This window comes from Narcine bancroftii, chromosome 4 (assembly GCF_036971445.1).
Source record: "Narcine bancroftii isolate sNarBan1 chromosome 4, sNarBan1.hap1, whole genome shotgun sequence".
Taxonomy (NCBI): domain Eukaryota; kingdom Metazoa; phylum Chordata; class Chondrichthyes; order Torpediniformes; family Narcinidae; genus Narcine; species Narcine bancroftii.
Window position 1 is genome coordinate 57,316,237 of NC_091472.1, and position 22,495 is coordinate 57,338,731.

Consider the following 22,495-nt stretch of genomic DNA (forward strand, 5'->3'; position numbering starts at 1 on the left):
CTGAGCCCTTCTTCAAGGAATAAGTAAAGAACAGGAAGGCATCAGAATAAAGACAATAATCTGGCAGGGGGAGGAGACCGGACCAACAAAGATTTTAATCGAATATGATAAGAGGAGAGGTGAGAAATGATTTTGGCTCTGTGAAATAAGACCGAAGGAAAAGGGGAGAGGGAGAGAATGGGAGAAAGGCACAGGGGGAAGAAGGTGGTTGGGGGAGGGTTTAACAGAAACCAGACTAGTTGATGTTAATGCCATCCAGTTGCAGGGTGCCAAGACTGAAGATGAGGGTGTTGTTTCTCCAATTTGCAGATGGTCTCAGTCTGGTGGTGCATGAGGACATGGACAGACATATCAGCAAGGGAATGGCACTGAGAGTTGAAAAGGGTGGCCACTGGGAGATCCACACTATTGTGCCAACAGAGCTGAGCTGCTGAACAAAGTGATTTCCCAGTCTACGCTCAGTTTCTCTGAAGTAGAGGAGACCACAATAGGAGCGCTGGATGCAATAGATGACCCTTGCAGATTTACAAGTGAAATGTCGGTTCACTTGGAAGAACGGTTTGGGGTACTGAATGATGGTGAGGGAAGACATGTGGGTGAAAGTGGTGCATCGCCTGCAGTCACAGGGGTAGGTGCCAAGGGGACAATTGATGAGGAGTAAGAGTGGACAAGGGGCTCACGGAGGGAGTGGCCCCTATGGAAAACGGAGAGGGGAAGAGAAGGTAATATGTGCCTTGTCTGATTAATTGTATGGCCGTGTTCCAAACGATGTTCTGTTGACTGACAGAGACAACAACCACATGTATTGCTGACTGCTAAAGACAATGACTTGATGTATTGCTAACTGCTAAAGATGATGCGCAAGACCAGCTACACACTTGTCACTGTATATAAATATTACTGTTTTGTTACCCTTGATGCAGACTTGGGCCTGGAGTCCAGAACTGCTGTTCAGTCTCCTACGCTCAGCTGATGGAAAGTGTTCTGAGGGATGGTATTTACAAATATTTGGAGGTACAGGGATTGATAGGGAGTAATCAGCATGGTTTTGTCAGGGGTAGATCATGCTTGACAAACCTGATTGAGTTTTTCGAGGGGGTTACAAAAAAGGTTGATGAAGGGAAAGCTGTGGATGTTGTCTATTTAGACTTTAGTAAAGCTTTTGACAAAGTTCCCCACAGGAGGTTAGGAAAAAAGGTGGAGGCATTAGGTATAAATGAGGAGGTAGTGAAATGGATTCAGCAATGGTTGGATGGGAGGTGTCAGAGAGTAGAGGTAGAAAATTGTTTGTCCAATTGGAGGCCGGTGACTAATGGAGTTCCTCAGGGATCGGTCCTCTGTCCACTATTGTTTGTTATATATATATTAACGATCTGGAAGTAGGGGTGGAGAATTGGATAAGCAAGTTTGCGGATGATACAGATTGGTGGTGTTGTGGACAGTGAGGAAGATTACCGTAGATTAAAATCTGATTTAGGAAGGCTGGAGGTGTGGGCTGAGAAATGGATGATGGAATTTAATTCAGATAAGTGTGAGGTGTTACATTTTGGAAAGGCAAATCTAAATAGGTCATATGCATTAAATGGTAGGCTATTGAGATGTGCAGAGCAACAAAGGGATTTAGGAGTTATGGTAAATAGTACCCTCAAGGTTGATACTCAGGTAGATGATGTGGTGAAGAAGGCATTTGGAATGTTGGCCTTCATAAATCGGAGTATTGAATTCAAGAGTAGGGAGGTTATGATGAAATTATACAAGGCATTGGTGAGGCCAAATTTGGAGTACTGTGTACAGTTTTGGTCACCAAATTATAGGAAAGATATAAACAAAATAGAGAGAGTGCAGAGAAGGTTCACGAGAATGTTGACAGGATTTCAAGGTTTGAGTTACAGGGAAAGGTTGTGCAGACTAGGGCTTTTTTCTCTGGAGCATAGAAGATTGAGGGGGGACGATAGAGGTGTTTAAGATTTTAAAAGGGACAGACAGAGTAAATGTGGATAGGCTTTTTCAATTAAGAGTTGGGGAGATTCAAACTAGAGGGCATGGTTTAAGATTGAAGGGGAAAATTATAAGGGGAACATGAGGGGAAATTTCTTTATGCAAAGGGTGATAGGGATGTGGAATGAGCTTCCGGCAGACGTGGTTGAGGCGGGATCTTTAAGGAAAGACTGGATAGTTACATGGAGAGGAGAAGACTGGATGGGTATGGACCGGGTACTGGTCAGTGGGACTAGGAGGGTGGGGATTTGTTACGGCATGGACTAGTAGGGCCGAACTGGCCTGTTCTGTGCTGTAAGTGGTTATATCGTTATATGGTGACATCTGCATGCAGAAGACCAAATTTTAAAAAAAGGGACTTTGATGGGTATTGCAGCAACATGAAAAGGGAATGATCTGGGATCTAATTTAACATTTGACACAGTGGACAGGGTCCCAACAGACACTGTCAGATTGTCAGGAGACTGAAAAAAAGTTGTTTGTACTCCATATGGTACAGAGGATAGTGATGGCGCCATAAGGTAGGATTTAACCTTGGTCTCTGTCCTTGTCCCCACTCAAGTGCTATCCCTCATCTCTTAGCAAAACGACTGGATATTGATGGGACCTCTATCAAATTAAAGTCGCTATCATTTTGCTAAGGAATATAGATTCAGTTTCGAACCACGCACATGTTAAGGGAAGGTTAGAGGCCCGCATTGTTTTTTGAGGGTTTATTCCCCACGAATATACAATGGGACAAAAGTTAGATAGAACTATGGGGGGTAGGGGGGTTTGCCTTTACAGTGTGTGTGTCAGGGCGACCTGACTAATGAGAAAACTTTCAGAGAATTGTCATACCAACTAAACAAGAAATTTGGAGATTATGTTCCCCCTGTTGGGGGTAGCATGGAACATAGAGATCTGCTGCCCAGTGGAACAAGCTCTCTGGTGAGGAAGCCTGGGAGCTAAATGGAAATTGGCAATTTCAAAATGAAAAAAAAGAGGTCATGGAACAGAATACAAAATCTAACCCAGCTAGCTAGTGGGATAATGCATGTCGATGCAGGATTGGTGATGGGAGCAATAAAGACTGGGAGATGCTAAAATGGGAATGTCAGTGGACGGACCAAAAGAAAGAACGAAAAATAGAAGCTAAGGTAGATTCTGATAAAGTTAAGGGTTTTGCTGAGCAATCAAAGGATCAAATTGATCCATATAAGGAGGATCCTCCAAATAGTAATGATTTGGATGAGAGAGAGGAGAAATAGTCACAGGGATGAATTCACCCCTGATGTCTTGAGGCCACAACCACTCGCCTATGCCCCCCTCCAGTGACAACTGGACCAATTACACCCTCAACTATGCCAAAACCCCCATCCTCATGGGCCACTAACCAATGTTTACCTTTGGGCCCTTCCTCCCACATAATATGTGGTCACAGACGGGTAAGTTTAGAACTGAGTTGGGAACATGAAGATTCAAACCTGTCCCAGTTATGCCTCATGAATCCCCCACAGACTCTTTCTAAGCCCCCACATGACTACTTGATCCACAACCAATTCTTGACCTCATCTTGTTCTGACCTTATAGTTACCCCCTTCTCGATTCCAACATGACTGTGTTGATGGCAACATTTCTGTGTCCCCCTCCCAAACTCCACAGTCCGGGTGTGCAATAGTCTCTTTTGAGGGAACAATAGAAGCAGCAGGATTTCACCCTTCTGTTTCAGCCCAAAAGGCTAAACTCTTTGCATTTATATGTGCATGCATTCTCGCTACAAATACTACAGTCAGAATCTACAAGATTCCCATTATGCCTTTGGGGTTGTTTATGATTTTGGTCAACAAAGGTTTTCCAACATCTGCAGGTTACCCCCCATTCAGAAGCAGAAGTTTGCAGATGACACAACAGTAGTCGGCCTCATCAGCAACAATGATGAGTTGCACTCCAGAGAAGAGGTGGAAAATCCAGTGAAATTGGTGTGAGAGCAACAACCTGAGTCTCAATGTGGACAAGACGAGGGAGGTGATCGTGGACTTCAGGAGGACCAGGAATGACCACCCTCCACTACACATCAACCACTCTGTAATAGAGTGGAGAGCACCAGGTTCCTTGGATTTCACTTGACTAGTGACCTATCACTCAACATCTTCTCACTTGTCAGGAAGGCACAACAGTGACTGCACTTCCTGAGAAGACTGAAGTGGACAAGACTACTGGCCACCATTATGTCAACCTTCGATAGGAGCTCTATCAAGAGTGTCTTGGCCGGTTGCATCACAGTGTGGTACGGTTACTGCAGAGAAATGGATGGGAGATCAATCCACAGGACCATAAGAATGACAGAGAGGATCACTGGAGTTCCCCCCCCCCCTCCCCTCCATTGACGTGATCTATTGCGATCGTTGTTTGAAGACAGTGTGCAAAATCATGGAGGACCCTTTCCACACTGCACACAGCATCAGCTGCCCCTGTCAGGGAAGAGATACAGGAGTATCAGAGCCAGCACCACCAGGCTGAGGAGCAGTTTCTCCCCATAGGCAGTAAAAATGCTAAATGATGAAAAGAATTGCTAACACTAAACATCTGAGACTCTAATTTGTAGAAAACAAAATCCATTTCTTTATTTATTTTTATAGCTATAATATTTGTTCTGCATAATGTATTATTTGTATGTGTGTTATGTCTGGTTGTATGTCTACATGTTTTTGCACTGAGGACCAGAGAATGCTGCTTTGTTGGGTTCTACTTCCACAATTAGATTACAATAAATTTGACTTGATTTGACTTGAGAATGCAGGAGATGCCCGAAAGCTCTATAACTTCCTAAGTAACTGGCTGTCATTTAATATGCCGCCCATGTTTCAGATTACAATAATGTTCACTTATGGTAATTCCCCTGCTAATAATGCAGCTAAATGGGCTGCCATTTGCAGATCACCATTTGTTCCCACTGTGAAGGTTCAGGATACAAGTAGAGTGCCTGAATTGGACAAGACGGACATACCCAACACTGCTACAGTCAGACAAATGCAGAGGGATGCCTCTGCGTACAATAGGAACTTTCGAAAGCAATGAGATGGACATTTTTCAAGTCACTTGACTTGTGGCCCACACTGATGGTCTGCTACCCTTGTTAATTAATTATTTACATTCATGTACCCACCTTGGAAAGGAGGTCAAGGCCTTGGTCCATTCTTTGTGGGACTCAGATTTGAACATAATTGCCCAAGAAAAATATTGAAAGATATAAGATCTGCCAAAAGCATAGCATTGGGAAGAGAACCAGATGCCCAAGGGAACAACCCCCTTGCCAAGTAGAGCCTTTGCTTGTATCCAACTTAATTTTATTGAAATGCCTTATGTACACTGTTATAAGTATTATCTGATTATTTAGATGTTTTTAGCAATTAGATCGAAACCTTTTCTACTATCAATACTGCAACACCTGTGGTAAAACTATTAATGACTGAGGTAATTCCTAGATTTGGGATACCACAAACAATCAGCTCAGATAATGGTCCCCATTTTCTCTTCTTTTTCTTTGGCTTGGCTTCGTGGACGAAGATTTATGGAGGGGGTAAGAAGTCCACGTCAGCTGCAGGCTCGTTTGTGGCTGACAAGTCCGATGCGGGACAGGCAGACACGATTGCAGCGGTTGCAAGGGAAAATTGGTTTGTTGGGGTTGGGTGTTGGGTTTTTCCTCCTTTGCCTTTTGTCAGTGAGGTGGGCTCTGCGGTCTTCTTCAAAGGAGGTTGCTGCCCGACAAACTGTGAGGCGCCAAGATGCACGGTTTGAGGCGTTATCAGCCCACTGGCGGTGGTCAATGTGGCAGGCACCAAGAGATTTCTTTAGGCAGTCCTTGTACCTTTTCTTTGGTGCACCTCTGTCACGGTGGCCAGTGGAGAGCTCGCCATATAACACGATCTTGGGAAGGCGATGGTCCTCCATTCTGGAGATGTGACCCATCCAGTGCAGCTGGATCTTCAGCAGCGTGGACTCGATGCTGTCGACCTCTGCCATCTCGAGTACTTCGACGTTAGGGGTGTAAGCGCTCCAATGGATTTTGAGGATGGAGCGGAGACAATGCTGGTGGAAGCGTTCTAGGAGCCGTAGGTGGTGCCGGTAGAGGACCCATGATTCGGAGCCGAACAGGAGTGTGGGTATGACAACGGCTCTGTATACGCTTATCTTTGTGAGGTTTTTCAGTTGGTTGTTTTTCCAGACTCTTTTGTGTAGTCTTCCAAAGGCGCTATTTGCCTTGGCGAGTCTGTTGTCCCCATTTTACATTGAAACTAAACGGTTGACCTCCTGGATAATCAGGATTGGAGCTGCAATCCCTAGAAAGAGGGAGATGCTGTTCTGTGTTTTATCATCCTTATCACAGGAGATACCATAGGCATATCTAGGGTATGGTAACTAGGGCACATATCCTGGGCGCCACTGTCCTTGTCCGCCCAATATCGGAGTCCTTAGCTGGGCTAACCCAAAACAGATTCCATCCCACTCTGGGTCAGCATCTCATCAGCATGTAAGTGGCACCTGGTGGCAGCTCAATGCGGGATCAGTGGGCAAAATGGCTGTCTTCCCTACCCATAATTCCCCACACAGCTGGAACTGCTCTGCCAATGCCAGCACCAGCCAGGGAAATGCAGCTGCATGAGAGGATTATGGGTAGGGAAGATGGCTATTTTTCCCATTGATACCGCATTGAGCCACTGGTACAGAGGAGTGGTCCCAAAGGCCGGTGGCCAGGTGAGGTGCCAGAGGCTGGATGGACAGTGGATCAGGCTGTCAGCAGGTGGCCGGTGGGTCTGTCAGAGCCCCAGCCGTGCTTTGCTGGCTGCCCCCAACAGCTCTGTTGGCTGTCTCCTGACGGCCCCACTGTCTGCCTGCTGCAGACAGCACCACTAGCCACCCACTGACAGCCCCACTGGCTGCCCTGGGCGGTATGGTTGGTGTGTTGCGACTTTTTAACAGGAAGGGCATAATGTCAGTATTTTCCATAAGGCACCGCTTTACCTAGATACTCCACTGGGAGATACATAACATAAGTGGCTTTTAAATAAGACAACTTCTGACTGCTCTTTCAAAGAAAGAGAGGGAACCTCATTTGTGCCCAGAAGATGGTCACTCCTGTTTGAAAGACAGCTCATCAAGAGACTTGTGAGTTTAAAGGAATCTGAAAATATAATGTATAAAAGTGCTTCATAATTACTTCTGAACTGCGATTTAAAAGTATCCTCAAAGTTCAACAAGATGTTTAAAACTGGACTTTAAAATTGTTTTTTTCTGAATCGTTTAAACTGTAATGGTTTTGGACTTTACCACACACACACACACACACACACACACACACACACACACACACACACACACACACACACACACACACACACACACACACACACATGCTTTTAAGAAACCACACATAGTCCTTGAGTTTCAATTAAGAACATTTTAGCTCCATTCTGGCTCTGCTTTCCAGATGCATCAACAGCGAGAATGGACTCTTTCTCTCTCTCAGTACAATGGTTCTCTGTGAATGTGCTTGTGTACCAGTACACAAAAAACTTACTAAGAATACATATATAATATTTTAACTCTAGAACTTACTTTACTTAGACATTTTATATGAAATAAAGCTTGACATTAACCTAAATATTAATATTAACACAAATCCATTACAGGTGGAACATCCATCCATTCCTAAAGAAGGCTATTCAACAGGGGGGACAGACCTCCTGGCCCTCCATCAGTGTTCTGATCACTGGAATGGTAAATACTACATGTCATTGCAATTTTGAAGCAAGAGGAACTCATTTCTTGTGTAACAGTACTTGCCACATCTAATCCACAGCTGACTCCCCTCCCCACCCCCGGCCATTAAACGGGACCCATTGGGTGTGTGGAAACGAAGCCTTCTTATGGCTCCTGGGGGAAACAGCTAATCAGTGGGGGGGTCAGCCAGAAGGTAAGAATTGGACCAGGTGCTGCTTCCTGGCCCATATGGCGCCACCATATGACTATCACCTGCTTTGCACCAGCATCCACTCCATCTGCAGCAGAAATGGAGAATCTCAGTATCAGACCAATTTTGGATTATAGCCTTTCTCCATTATGTGACAGTCTGCATCTGAAGGGAGATTATTAACTTAGCTGCTGCCCTGGAAGAAATGGGCAATAAGACTGTTACTGCTATGGACGGTGTCCAAATCCTAGTAGTGGGCATCTCCACAGAGATGGAGGTCATTTGGCAGTATTTTTGCTGGTTGGGGGGTGGCGTGGTATTACATGGTAGTCCTTTTTATTCCCATTTTGCAATGTTTGTGGCCCCTAATTAGACAGTGCCTTTTGCTCCCCACGACTGACCCTTAATTAAGAATAAAAGGGCTATTGTAAGAGAACTTTGTAGCCACTCTACTGACAATCCTAGTTATCATGAAATGATAAAAGGGGTGAAATGTGAGATTAAGTGTTAAACTGTTAAAATATATCACCTTTAATTGCTGTGCTCAGAAGTATTGTTTGGACACCCCAGGAAGGAAAATATCTGATTAATTGCCTTGTAGGGATGGACATGGTTCCAAGGACAAAACTTGAGGTACTTGCTGAAGACACTTACGCTTTTTTTAAAACATAGAAATCCTGCAATATTGCCATAAGGAAGACCCAGCATTAAGCCGGCTTTGTTCATTTACACTGAACCAAAAAAAAGCCAGCATAATGCTGGATCAGTATGTCATTTTACACAGCAAGCTGGAACTCCAGAAGCAAAAGACGTGGGACGCGCAACACAACGTCAGCATCTAATGTCATGTATAACATACTGAATTTGATTGCATGTTAGATCCACTTTTTTTTCTTTAAAAATAGCTCAAAACTATTCCTTGGTCTTATATGCGATATTAAAATTAGGGCTCACTGGGAACGGGGCAGTGGGATCAGTGTAGGGGCTGGTGGTGGGCTGTCGGGAGACCAGCGTTGGTGCCAAAATGAATGTTAGAATAGGCCATTAGCGTGTTAGAGGCGGGTAGAGTACAAAGCTCATAAACTCACTCAGCGGGGGTGGGGGGGTGGCTGTTACCATCATCTACCCCTCTCCAAAGTAGGTGCCAAGAGCACTCCTTTTATGGAGTCAAGCATTATTAACCACTAGTGATGCTTGAAGCATGCTAGTGATGCAGCCGGACAGGTGGAGAGTCACTAGCATGCGTCATGCTAGACGCTAATGGTGCTTGATGCACGCTAGTGATGCAGGCAGAGGCGGGTCTGACGGTGAGCGATATCTGTGATTGTATGTGGGCACAGCACCTCGCTTGGGAGGGCAATATCCATGGATGCTCCCCTTGGCGCCGACCCTACAAGAGACTTTCCCGACGGCCCGCTGTCAGTCTCCACACTGGTCATTCTGTTGAAAAAGTGTCAGGTTTGAGGGAGACGAGTCTAGACACAAAGGTTTGCTATCAAACGTTACTTTTATTAACACACTGTAGTACTGTGTGCGCGCAGGTAAAGCGAGAAGAACTGAGACAGCAGGCTGTGAGCTCTTTAAGCACAATTAGTTTACTTCGATTTTCACACTGCAGCTTTTTAAGGTCCTGAACTCACGTCATGCTGACGCAAATGCGTACATGTACTTCCGGTCTGCACTGAAAGATAAGGACCCGTGATGCCATCTTTGTTGTGGCTGCTCCACTGATCGCACGTAACAAGCGGAGCCGGTTCGCTGCTACACATATGTGGACCGCCACACACACCCCCACTTCCCCAAGAATCAGTGCTGATCCTTGCGTGTTGGCGGTTGGAGTACCACCGGCTGTGACAAGTCCAAGTATGCTGGTTTGAGGTGCTCCAGGTCTGGAGGACTTGGAGAAACTAAATGCCCCAATGCCAAGCATGAAAGTGGAGATATTCCTGTGGAGTACATTGGAGGGGTGGCTTGTGTCAGGTGTCTAGGCCAGTGGGGTAAGCCGAGGTGGGGGGGGGGGAAGGTTGTAGTGTTGCCATGGCAATGGTAATGCAAGTGATCTCAGTTTGTTTCTCAGTCAGTCCAGTACGATAGCAGTGCCGCTGTCTTGCCCTGGTGGTGAAGGCAGGAATTGGCCTGGTACTGCTAGGAGTTCACAGTAGACCAACTGATCTGAGGAAGCTCACAGCATCCTTTGATGCTGTGCGGATTCATAGCAGTTCGTCAACCCAGTTTGACCTCTCTAGCCTTGCCATCAGTGGTGATGTCCGGGATTGGGATGGCATCTGGCCACCTGTTAAATCTGTCCACCATCATGAGCAGGTAGCGCGACCCTTGGGAGACTAGCAAGGGGCCCACTATGTTGACATGGACATGCTGCAACCTGCGAGTCAGTGCTTCAAACTGTTGGAGGTAGGGCTTGGTGTGCCTCTGGACCTTCACAGTTTGGCAGTGCATGCAGGTTTTCACCCACTCACTGACCTGCTTGCACAGCCCATGCCAGATGAACTGGGAGGATATCATCTGCACCGTTGTTCAGATGGAAGGATGGGAAAAGTCGTGCAGTGTGTCAAAAACCATTTGTCTTCATTGGACAGGGACAATTGGTTGGGGTTGGCTGCTGGAGATGTCGCAGAGCAAGGTCATGCCATTAGTGTCCAGTGGGACATCCAGGAGCTGCAGACTTGTGATCACCGTCCTGAAGCTATGGGTCTTGACATCATCATGGTAGCTGATGCCGTGTGACAGGGTGTGAACAGCTGGCCTGGAGAGTGTGTCAGCGACTACGTTCTCTTCGCCAGAGAGGTGGCGGATGGAGATAGTGAACTCTGAGACGTAGGATAAGTGCCACTGCTGATTGGTGGATAATGGATTGGAGGACTTGGAGAAACCAAATGTCAGCGGCTTGTAGTCCGTGTAGACCGTGAAAGGCCACCCATCCAAGAAATAGCAGAAATGGCAGACGGCGAGGTAGAGGGCCAACAGCTCTCTGTCAAACGCGCTGTACTTCAGTTCAGGTGCTTGTAGGTGTCAGCTGAAAAAGGCAAGGGTTTCCAAGTGTTGTCCACGAACTGTTCCAGGACACCGCCCACTGCTGTGTTGGATGCGTCAACAATGAGGGCTGTGGGTATGTCCATGCGTGGGTTGACAAGCATTGTTGTGGCAGCTAGGCCCTCTTTGGTTTTCTGAAATGGAGCCTGCACCTCGTCAGTATACTTAAGGTGACGATGTGGAAGTATTTTGTCGAATCTGAGGTAATCTGTTGGATCTGGAACTGGGCCTCCGCTTGGCCGCACCAAGTGCAGGGCCTGTTCATCCAGAATGTGGGTAGCAGCTTTAACGCAATGGCACCTATATCTGTAGCTGCAGGGTCCATTGTGCTGAATCTTCAGAATGTGGAGACTCATTGGGGTCACCAGTGTAGTAGTGTGTGCGCGAGCGTAGCAAGAAGAACTGAGACAGCAGGCTGTGAGCTTGTTAAGCACAACTAGTTTACTTTGAGCTTCACTCTGCAGTCTTTTAAGGTCCTCTGGAGCGCAGAGTTTATGTTCCAGAACTTATATCATGCTGATGTAAACGCATATGTGTACTTCCACGCTGTACCAGAAGAGAATAACCTGCGACGACATCTTTGCCACAGCTGCTCCGCTGACCATGCATAACAAGCAGAGCCGGTTCGCCACTACAAATATGCGCGCCGCCACAACACAACAATTAATTGAAGAGCATGGGAAAATCATAGTGAGAATAAAACACACGTGCACAATTTATAAAAAAGCATGGGAAAATACATGCACAATTTATTAAAACATATGCACACAATTTATAAAAGAGTGTGGGAAAATCTACTGCAAGTATTGATCCATAGCAGTGGATTTCAAACTTTTCCTTTCCACTCACATACCACCTAAGTAATCCCTTACTAATCACTGCTATATCATTGGGGGCTGGAGGTGTGCTGTCAGGGTGGGAGTGGGGCGATGGGATCACTGTGGGATCTGGTCGTTTATCACAATGCCACTCCCTAACACTAATCTCCTCTCCCTTAATATCTGAATGCCTGTCAGTAACTGAGCATTCACACACTCCTTCTTTAGTATTCTAGATTCAGAATCCTTTGATACATACTTTTATCTTATTCATGAATGGTCAAGCCCTATTTTGAAAGACCAATAGCCAGCTCGCCTATGTCCTGTCAAAACCATGTATTATGTACTTCTGAATTAAATCATTTCTCATTCTCCTCCCAGTAACACATCAGTGCTTCACCCACCTAACAAAATGGTGAGTCTAGTAGAGGATGAATCACTATTTCACCACCAGCTCATTTCATCCCCATCTCCAGCTATTTCATCTACAGCTTATTTCAGACTTCTGCATTTATGGGAGCATGCATAGACATCCGAGATGAGCTAAACCCCAAGTGCCTGCCGGTCAGATATTCCCTAATGAACTACTTGCTGTCAGCCAGATCAACTCTGCCTTTTACCTTTGCTGTATAATTGCAGCAAATTGCAGTGTTTTGCGGAAACTGCCAAAATGTTTGGCCTGGATGTCAGCCTGAAGAAAACTGAGATCCTCCATCAGCCAGCTCCCCACCATGACTACCAGCAGCCCCCCACATCTCCATCGGGCACACAGAACTCAAAACGGTCAACTAGTTTACCTACGTCGGCTGCACCATTTCATCTGATGCAAGGATCGACAACGAGATAGACAACAGACTCGCCAAGGCAAACAGCGCCTTTGGAAGACTGCACAAAAGAGTCTAGAAAAACAGCCACCTGAAGAAACACACAAAGATCAGCGTGTACAGAGCCATTGTCATACCCACGCTCCTGTTCGGCTCCGAATCATGGGTCCTCTACCGGCATCACCTACGGCTCCTAGAACGCTTCCATCAGCGCTGTCTCCGCTCCATCCTCAACATTCATTGGAATGACTTCATCACCAACATCGAAGTACTCGAGCTGGCAGAGTCCGCAAGGATCGAATCTATGCTGCTGAAGACCCAACTGTGCTGGGTGGGTCACGTCTCCAGAATGGAGGACCATCGCCTTCCCAAGATCATGTTATATGGTGAGCTCTCCACTGGCCATCGAGACAGAGGTGCACCAAAGAAGAGGTACAAGGACTGCTTAAAGAAATCTCTTGGTGCCTGCCACATTGACCACCGCCCGTGGGCTGATATTGCCTCCAACCATGCATCTTGGCGCCTCACAGTTCGGCGGGCAGCAACCTCCTTTGAAGAAGACCTGCAGAGCCCACCTCACTGAAAAAAGACAAAGGAGGAAAAACCCAACACCCAACCCCAACCAACCAATTTTCCCTTGCAACCGCTGCAACCGTGCCTGCCTGTCCCGCATCGGACTTGTCAGTCACCAACAAGCCTGCAGCAGACGTGGACATACCCCTCCATAAATCTTTGTCCGCGAAGCCAAGCCAAAGAAAGATAGCCCTGTAAATTGACATCAATAGTGGGGAAAATACTAGTTGATTATTAAAGCTGTAAATGAGAACATCTGGAAAAGAAAAATAGAAATAATTGCAGCTCAATCTGGCAGACCTTGAGTCAAATCAGTGATGTACTGGGAATGATACCTTGCTGGGTTGGTGCTGGACCCAGCCACACTTTGTGATGGCCCTCACCCCACTCCCAGCGGGCTGCTGGGAGAGAGCAGGACAGCAGTATTATTAACAAGATTTTTTCCTGTTATCCTACTTGCATATTTTGTCCAAGTTTTAAATGCTTACCAGTAAATACACTAATACACTGCACTACACAACCACATCCTTTCCCATCATGGCCCCAGAATGCCGGATCACCCCTTTTACGCAGATGGCATTTTGGTGCTGTTACTATCTCTGCTGCCAGAAAAAAATCTGGAATTGGAATGACACTCCCCACCTCCATTCTGTGTCAGTGCCTTTTACACAGCAGGCATAACATTAAAAGGTCGTATTGCTAACTGCTAAAGATAATGTTCAAGACTAACACTTGTCACTGTGTACAAAGATCTCTGTCTTGTTACACCCCCCCCCCACAATGCATGCTTGGGTCTGGAAACCTGAACTGTTGTTCGGTCTCTTACTCTCAACTGCGTCATCTAAATGCAGAATAAAAACAAAAGTGAAGATTTGGACTTTGTTGAGTGCAATGGGTATTACAGCCACATAAAAATGGAACAAGTAAAGGTCTAATTTAACAAACCAACCATTTATATGGTTCAGTTTAATGTCTCACCTCTGACACCGCAGCATTTTCAATCAATTTTAGTCATTAAGTCTCTGAAATGGGAATTTTCACTCACTGATCCAGAGCTCTGTCGTCACAGCTGAGATAGCTGTATGAATCAGGTTTAGGTTCACATGGACATGGATGTTCACATGCAACAATGGGTGAGAAATTACAAGTGTTTGGGATGTTTTTATCGATTAATGTATTTGATGGCGACTGTGGTAAAACACTGTTATGCTACGATTGGGTGCTGCCGGCTGGACACACCTCTCGAGACCTTTCTTTGGTCCCCATTTCACTAAGTCTCGATTAGTCAATGAGGTTAATGGCTGTTCAAATAGATAATTAATAAAAGCCTATCATTTTCACAACTTCAGACTTTTGTGATTGATGATGCATCAATTTTATTAACTATAAATTTTCAAGAAAGATGGAGCAGTACCAGAAACCCGAGAAGCTCAACGTAGGCCTTCGAACATTTGATGCCCTGAACATGTGTAAACTCTGGCTACGCTGTTTTGAAGACTTCCTGGTGGCGGCCGCGGATGTTATCACTACAGATGCAAACCAACTGAGGTTATCTTTTCGCAAGTCAAACCTTTTGTATTTCCAGTAATCAGTGACGCCAGCTCGTACACAGAAATCATGGAGATACTGAAGATGTAGTATCACAGGAAGGTAAATGAGGTCAATGCTAGGCACCTCCTGGCCATCGGAAAGCATCGACTCAGTGAGTCAAGTGCCGAGTACCTGCGGGCCTCTGAAACCTATGCAGAGCATGCGACTGCAAGGCCATGACAGCTGCCCAGAACACTGAGGGCCTCATCTGGGACGCTTACGTGGCCAGCGTCTGCTCCGGGAACATAAGGCAGAGAGTCCTGGAATAAAAGGTCCTTGATCTACAGAGAGCAGTTCAACTGACAGAGATGCTGGAGGTGGCCCTACAAAACTCGGATGATTACTCGACTGCCTCTTGGTTGCTGCTCTCTTGGGACAGGTGATTGTCCTGAGCCGTGAGCGACCGGTCATTGACATCATCTCACTCCTCTAGTGAACTGACCTTGGCCGCTATTATGGGTGATCACCCCAATTGCTACTTCTACAGGCAGGGTAAGCACCCAAGGAAACACTGCTCTGCCAAGGATGTGGTATGTGCTAGGTGCAGAAAAAAAGGACATCATGCCAAAGTCTGCCAGTCCAAACCTAGCAATGCTGTATGTGGACAGTCGCCACTCCGGACAGTGCAACTGATACCATCTCCTCTGTTAACCAGTGACGCCATGGGAGCCGCCATTTTGAACCATGCAGTGTACGCCATATTCTCAGGCCTACGACACCATGGGGGAACAACGAGGGTGGCCATCTTGGGGTCGTGAGCACCCATCGGACTCAGACAACGAGTCATACAAGCCATCATCACCCTAAACAAGAGGCACCTCAGGAATTTGCCAGATCCATGATGAACATCCAGGTACATGGGCGCATTACAAATTATTTATTTGATAACAGGAATACAGAAAGTTTTATTCACACTGATTCCGCTAAGCGCCTATCCCTTAAAGTATGGCCTGCCAAACATAAGATATCACTCGTGTCCAAATCCCATATGGCATCCATCCATGGGTACTAAGTAATGACCCTGACCGTTGAAGGCATAGTTTACAAAGTTTTCAAGCTACTCATCATGCCACAACTCTGTGCCCCCTTGCTACTGGGGCTGGACTTCCAATGCCAACCAGAAAGTAACATTGAAATTTAATGGGCCCCATCCCCACCTCACCATTCACAACAAATGGTTCACAGATGGGTCTCTGCTTCTGACATGTGGCCTCTTGATTCTCTAGGTCAACCCCCCCCCCATACTGTTTGCCAACCTCACCCCTGACTGCAAGCCAGTGGCCAACAGGAGCAGACGGTAATGAGGCACAGACAAAGCGTTCATTAAGTCAGACGTTCAGCTTTTTTTGGACGAGGACATCATTGAGGCAAGCAATAGCCCCTGGAGGGCCCAGGTGGTTATAGTAAAGAATGGGAAAAAGATTAAGATGGTCATAGATTACAGCCAGACCATCAACCGCTCGGTGCGTACTCCTTTTCCTGTATGTCCAATATGGTCAACCAGATTGCACAATATTGGGTATTCTCTATGATTGACCTGAAGTTGGCATATCACCAGCTCCCACTCCGCCTGGAGGACCACCAGTATACCACATTCCAGGTGGATGGCCACCTCTATCACTTCCTCCAGGTCCCTTTCGGTGACACCAAAGTGGTCTCCATTTTCCAGTGGGAGATGAACTGCACGGCGGACCACTATAAACTGCAGGCCACTTTCCCATACCTTGATAATGTGACCATCTGCGATCACTATGCAAATCTCCATAAACTCCTCCAGGCAGCAAAATACCTGAACCTTATTTATAACAAGAACAAATGTGTGTTCTGGACAGCACAATTAGCCATCCTCAGCTGCAAGGTCGAGAATGGCATAATTGGCCCTGACCCTGACTGCATGTGTCCATTGCTGGAGCTACCTGTCCCAAATACTCCGAAAGCATTGAAGAGATTGCCTCAGGTTCTTCTATACTACACTCATTGAATCCCCAACTATGCAAACAAGGTTGGCCCATTGGTCAAAGCCACAATGTTTCCCTTGCTAGCAGAGGCCCAAGTTACATGTGACCATATCAAGGGTGACATCACCAAGGCAACCATGCATGTTATAGATGTTCCAAGTGGAGAGTGATGTACCGACGATGCCCTGGCTGTCACACTCAACTCAACCCTTCGCCTTCCTCTCACACACCCTTCAAGGCCCTGAAATTCATTACTTCTCAGTTAAAAAAGAGGCCCAGGCCATCATGGAGGCAGTATGCCACTGGAAGCACTACCTCACAGGAAAAAGATTCACCCTCCTCACAGATCAGCGAGTGGTCGCATTCATGTTTAATAATAAGCAAAGGGGCAAAATCAATTTTCCTCAGAATCGAACAGTCCATTACAACTACAACATCCTCTACTGGTCTGGCAAACAATGAGCCCTCAGACGTTCTATCCCATGTGACTTCTTCCAGTGTCCAAATGGACAGACTGCAGACCCTCTATATTAACCTCTGTTACCCTGGAGTGACTAGGCATTTCCATCTTATTAAAGCTTGGAACCTACCATACTCCATTGAGGAAGTCTAGACAATGACTAAAAACTGCCAGGTCTACATCAAATGCAAAACACATTTCTACTGACCGAACAAGGCACACCAGATCAAAGCTACATGCCCCTTTGAGCACCTAAGCATTGATTTCAAGGAGCCCCTCCCCTCCTCCAACCGGAATGTATAGTTCCTTACAATCATCAATGAATACTCATGTTTCCTTTCGCCATCCCACACCCAGACATGACCACAGCCGTTGTCAACAAGGCCCTCTGCAATATCTTCATGCTCTTTGGGTACCTTGGCTTTATCCATGTCGACCGGGGTACCTCATTCATGAGCGATGATCTGCGGCAGTACCTGCTGGCCATAGGCATTGTCACAAGCAGGATCACTAGCTTCAATCCCAGAGGGAATGAGCAGGTGGAAAGGGAGAATGCCACTGTCTGGAAAACCATCCTCCTGGCACTCAGGTCACGGGGTGTCCCCGTCTCCTAATGGCAAGAAGTCCTCCCAGACACGCATCACTCCACCAAGTCAGTTTTACTTACGGCCACTAACAACACGCCTCATGAACGGATGTTTGCTTTCCCTAGGAAATGTGTGTCAGGGACTGGGCTTACCTCCCAAGGACCGGTCCTTCTTCAACTGATCCATTGGTCCGAGAGAGTCCGCCTTCTCCACGCTAACCCCCAGTGTGCCCACATTACCTTTCCTGACGGGCATGAGAACACGGTCTCGATCTGGGATCTGGCACCATCAGCCCAGATGTCACCATTGACCACCAACAGACACTTCCCCTCACTGCTACCTTAGGGGTCCCTGAGCCTGTGGCTGACTACTCTCTACCCCAGACTATTGTTGTCATCCATGATGCACCAGCACCACACTCCCTTATCCCTTCACCTGTTGCCCCCCCCCCAACAAACCGTAACCAGACCAACCCTACAAGCTGTAAATATGGTATGGCAGTGCCCTCACCATTACCACATCGTTCGCTGCGGCAAAGGAGACCCCTGACAGGCTTAATCTCTAAAATGATTATCTGTATATTTGTTTCATTTTCTTCTCACCCTACAGGACTCTTCTTAAAAAGGAAGGATGAATGTGGTAAACCACTGTTAAGCTGTGATTGGCTGCTGCCGGCTGGACACGCCTCCCGAGACCGATCCTACTCATAGCCCTTTGCATGATCCCCCATTCACTCTGCCTTGATCAGTCGATGAGGTTGACAGCTGTTTCAGTTTATAGTTAATAAAAGCCGATCATTTTCACAACTTCAGTCTTTTGTGATTATTGATGGGCACGAATATATATTTCTCAACTGTTAAAATTAGTATGGAGATTTCCAGATTGTTTAAAGCAAAAGGCAAATGTTGACAAGACTTAAGCAGGCCACATTATTCAATTATTCAATATTGCATCTCTTTTTCACTGTGGAAGAACTTTTGGTATACAATAACACATTCATTCATGCGCACAACTTGCACGTAATTTGGATGTTGGCTGTTAAACACGAAGATCAAAGATTCAGAACCACATTTGTGCCAACAGGACATAACAGAAGAAACGTTAGATTCTATGAAATTACTGGTACTTAAATTCAGTTTATCAGATTTTGCAATATTCATTTATTAGATTTAATAAATTGTTTCACTCATCCAATAGAAATTCCTTTTGTTCTTGAGAAATTGCTATTTCATAAAGTGTATTTGACTTTGAAAAATGAACTTTCAGTTCAGGAAAATCCATGTAAACCTCAGCATTGAACAAAATGTATCAAACCAGAAGATTCAGAGTCGGCGTATCAGTGTCCAAAAAAAATCAATGAAATATTATGATCATTCTCTACTTTTATCCGCATTTTATTTGAAAATGGATAGTCTGATATTAGACTCTTTTATAGTTTGCAGATGAGTCGTTCACTTTCCAGCCACTTTTTCCACAGCAAGGCTGATATTAAAGGCTGGCTGGGAGGGAGGTGGTGTGGAAAAGGAAGGGTGGAAAAAAACAGGGCTGTACACCAATACAATTGGATTGTACAAACAATCCAATATTCAATAGAATGAAGCCAAATACAAAAGACTTGCTAAATAAATTGAAAGTTTCAAAGCAGCTGCATTCCATGGGTTAAACAGTTTCATGAACTGAATTTGTCCCAGGATCCCAACACTTTGTGCCAGAATTTATATTGAGAATTTAGGCAAAAAAAGCAGTTATAGAGTATCATGTCTGTTCTGAAGCCAAAGCATAGCCAAGAAATCCAGTTTTGAGATATAATAAAGGTTGTAATGCTGTCAGGACGTTGCAAGATTTCATTAAGCAGTAACAAATTGAATACTTTTGTAATGATAGATGAAGGCAGATATTTGCCAGCACCTACCCCCCACACGAGGAGAACTCTCTGGCATTTCGAGGAATAATGCACACGAGGCTTCAGTTTAATACCTCATTTGCAAGTCAATATCTTCTACAGTGCTGCGGTTAAATTGCAGACTTGATTACATAATGGATTCTCTGGAAGAAGGCCTACACACATGACCTTCTAACTGAGCTGAGAATGTCACCATTGAACAAAGACGGACAACCATGATGTATGGAATACGATACAAACTTGCTTCAATCAACACTACAAGGACGTTTTGTTTTTAAACGGTGCATTCAGGTTCATTGGGCATTGAGCCAAGTTGATTGAATTCCTTCAATGCAGATTTCCAGCCTGATTTCTTTGTGAAAATAAACTTGGATAAAACACCTCATCCAGAGATGATATGCTAAACACTCACTCATCCTGATGCTTATTGCCATCCAAATTTCCTTGTTTGAATTGCACCAGTGCTCTATTCCCAGATCAGCGAATCGCACATTCAATGTGCTGGCAGTTTGGAGTTTGCACCTTCGGTTTGTGAAAGTGTGGGTTTCCACTGGGTGTTCTGGTTTTCTCCCTCATGTTGAAGATGTGCAGCTTCCTGGAAATCAAGAACATTTATGTCAATCTACTAATCCTCAACTACAGTTCTGCTTTCAATGCAATAGTACCAAACTAATCCCCAAGCTAGGAGTAAAATATGAAAGACTGCAGACACTGTGGTTGAAGTAAAAACACGATGCTGAAGAAACTCAGCAGGTCAGACAGCGAAGTTTATAAAGCAAAGATGTAACCAAAGTTTTGGGCTTGAGCCCTTCATCAAGCCCTACCTTGATGAAGCACGTAAAGTTGGTTCTCTATCTTTATTTTTGCTCTATAAAGTATGCTGTTTGACTTACTGAGTTTCTCTAGCATTGTGTTTTAACTAATCCCCAAGATACGTGATCTTGATCTCTGCATCCATCTCGACAATTAGAGATTTTGATCTATGACTGTGACAGGCTACAATCAGTGAGGATTGGTGACAGCATCTCCTTGATTAAATGCAGACCCTCCTATCTACCCAGAGAGTTTTCATCAGTGATTCTCATGAGTTTATATCCCTCCCAATATTGATTACAAACTGGCACTTGTGGAACTTCATGATGTGGTCAGTAAACAAGATTTGGGCCAGGCCAATGCACTACAAATTTTAGTTGATGACTTTAACCAGGCCTGTGTCAAGAAAACCCTGTCCAACATCCACCAGCATGTAACCTGCTGTGCCAGAGGCCCCAGCACACTCGATCACTGCTACAAACTAGGCATAAGGAAAGCCTACCGTTCTTTCCTGAGACTGCATTTTGTCAAGTCGGATTATCTGGGTGTGCTCCTTCATACAGACGGAGCCTAAAAAAAGAAGCTCTGGAGATCAGGACGGCTAGAAGGTGGTTGCAGGATGCTTAAGAACAGTTGCAGGACTTCCTTGATTCAACAGATTGGGCATTGTTCAAGGACTCACCTGGAGATCTGAATGATTACAATAGGGCTGTCACAGACTTTATCAAAGCAGCTGTGGACATGTATCCCCAACAAATCATTCAGGATTTTCCCCAAGCAAAAGTCAAAGAAACATAGAACATTACAGGACAGAAACAGAGCTCTTTGGCCCTTCTAATTCTGTGCTGAACCATTTGTTTTTGCCCAGCCCCACTGACCTCCACCCATATCTTTCCCATCCATTTTTCTGACCAAATTTTCCTTAAATGTTAAAATTGAGCCCACATTCACTTCAGCTGGCAGCTCGCTCGGCACTCCCACCACTTTCTGTGTGAAGAGGTTCCCTCGCATGTTTCCCCTAAACTTTTGTCCTTTCACCCTTAACCCATATCCTCTCATTTATATCTCACCTACACTCAGTGGGGAAAAAAGCCTACCTACATTTACTCTATCTATCCCCCTCTTAATTTTAAACATCTTTATCAAACTTCCCCTCATTCTTCTATGCTTCAGAGAAATAAAGTCCAAACCTGTTTAGCCTTTCCCTGTAACTCAGTTCCTGAAGTCCAGTCAACATCTCTGCACTCTTTCTATCTTATTGATATCTTTCCTGTAGTTAGGTGACCAAAATTGCTCAGTACTCCAAATTTGGCCTCACTAATGTCTTTATACAACTTTAACATAACATCTCAACTCCTATACTCAATTATTTGAGTTATGAAGGCCAATATGCCAAACCCTATTTCTTTACAACCCTATCCACCTGGAACACCACTTTCATGGAATTGTGTACCTGTATTCCCAGATCCCTCTGTTCTACTGCATTCCTCTGTGTATGTCCTTTCTTGGTTTGTCCTTCCAAAATGCAATACCTCACACTTGTCTACATTAAATTCCATCTTTAATTTTTCACCCCATTTTTCTAGCTGGGTCAAATCCCTCTGCAAGACTTGAAACATTCTTCACTGACCACAAAACCTCCAATCTTAGTGTCTTCTGCATACTTGCTGATTCAATTTACTGCATTATCATCCAGATCACTGATATACTGTAGATGACAAGCAAAAATGGTCCCAGCACAGATCCCTAGGCATACCAGTAGTTACAGGCCACCATTTTGAGAAGCAATCATCCACCACTACTCTCTGGCTTCTCCCGTCCAGTCATTGTCGAATCCAGTTCACTACTTCACCATGAATACCTAGCGTCTGAACCTTCCTGACAAACCTCCCATGTGGGACCTTGACAAAGACCTGACTAAAACCCATGTAGACAACATCCACAGTCTTTCCTTCATCAACTTTCCT

General features: G+C 45.3%; 1 protein-coding gene across 4 annotated transcripts in view; it reads left to right on the plus strand.

Moving 5' to 3' along the window:
- Positions 1 to 22,495, plus strand: part of rd3 (retinal degeneration 3, GUCY2D regulator) — an 89,459-nt gene that overhangs the window by 56,004 nt on the left and 10,960 nt on the right. For 2 of the 4 annotated variants that reach the window (XM_069931356.1, XM_069931358.1), the window contains exons 4-5: positions 7,671 to 7,758; positions 18,422 to 18,618. In XM_069931356.1, the coding sequence (XP_069787457.1) occupies positions 7,671 to 7,758; positions 18,422 to 18,522 (189 nt within the window). In that variant the 3' untranslated portion in view covers positions 18,523 to 18,618. Of the gene's footprint in view, positions 1 to 7,670; positions 7,759 to 18,421; positions 18,619 to 22,495 lie in introns of those variants that run through there. The other 2 variants (XM_069931360.1, XM_069931361.1) reach the window with 2 other exon arrangements.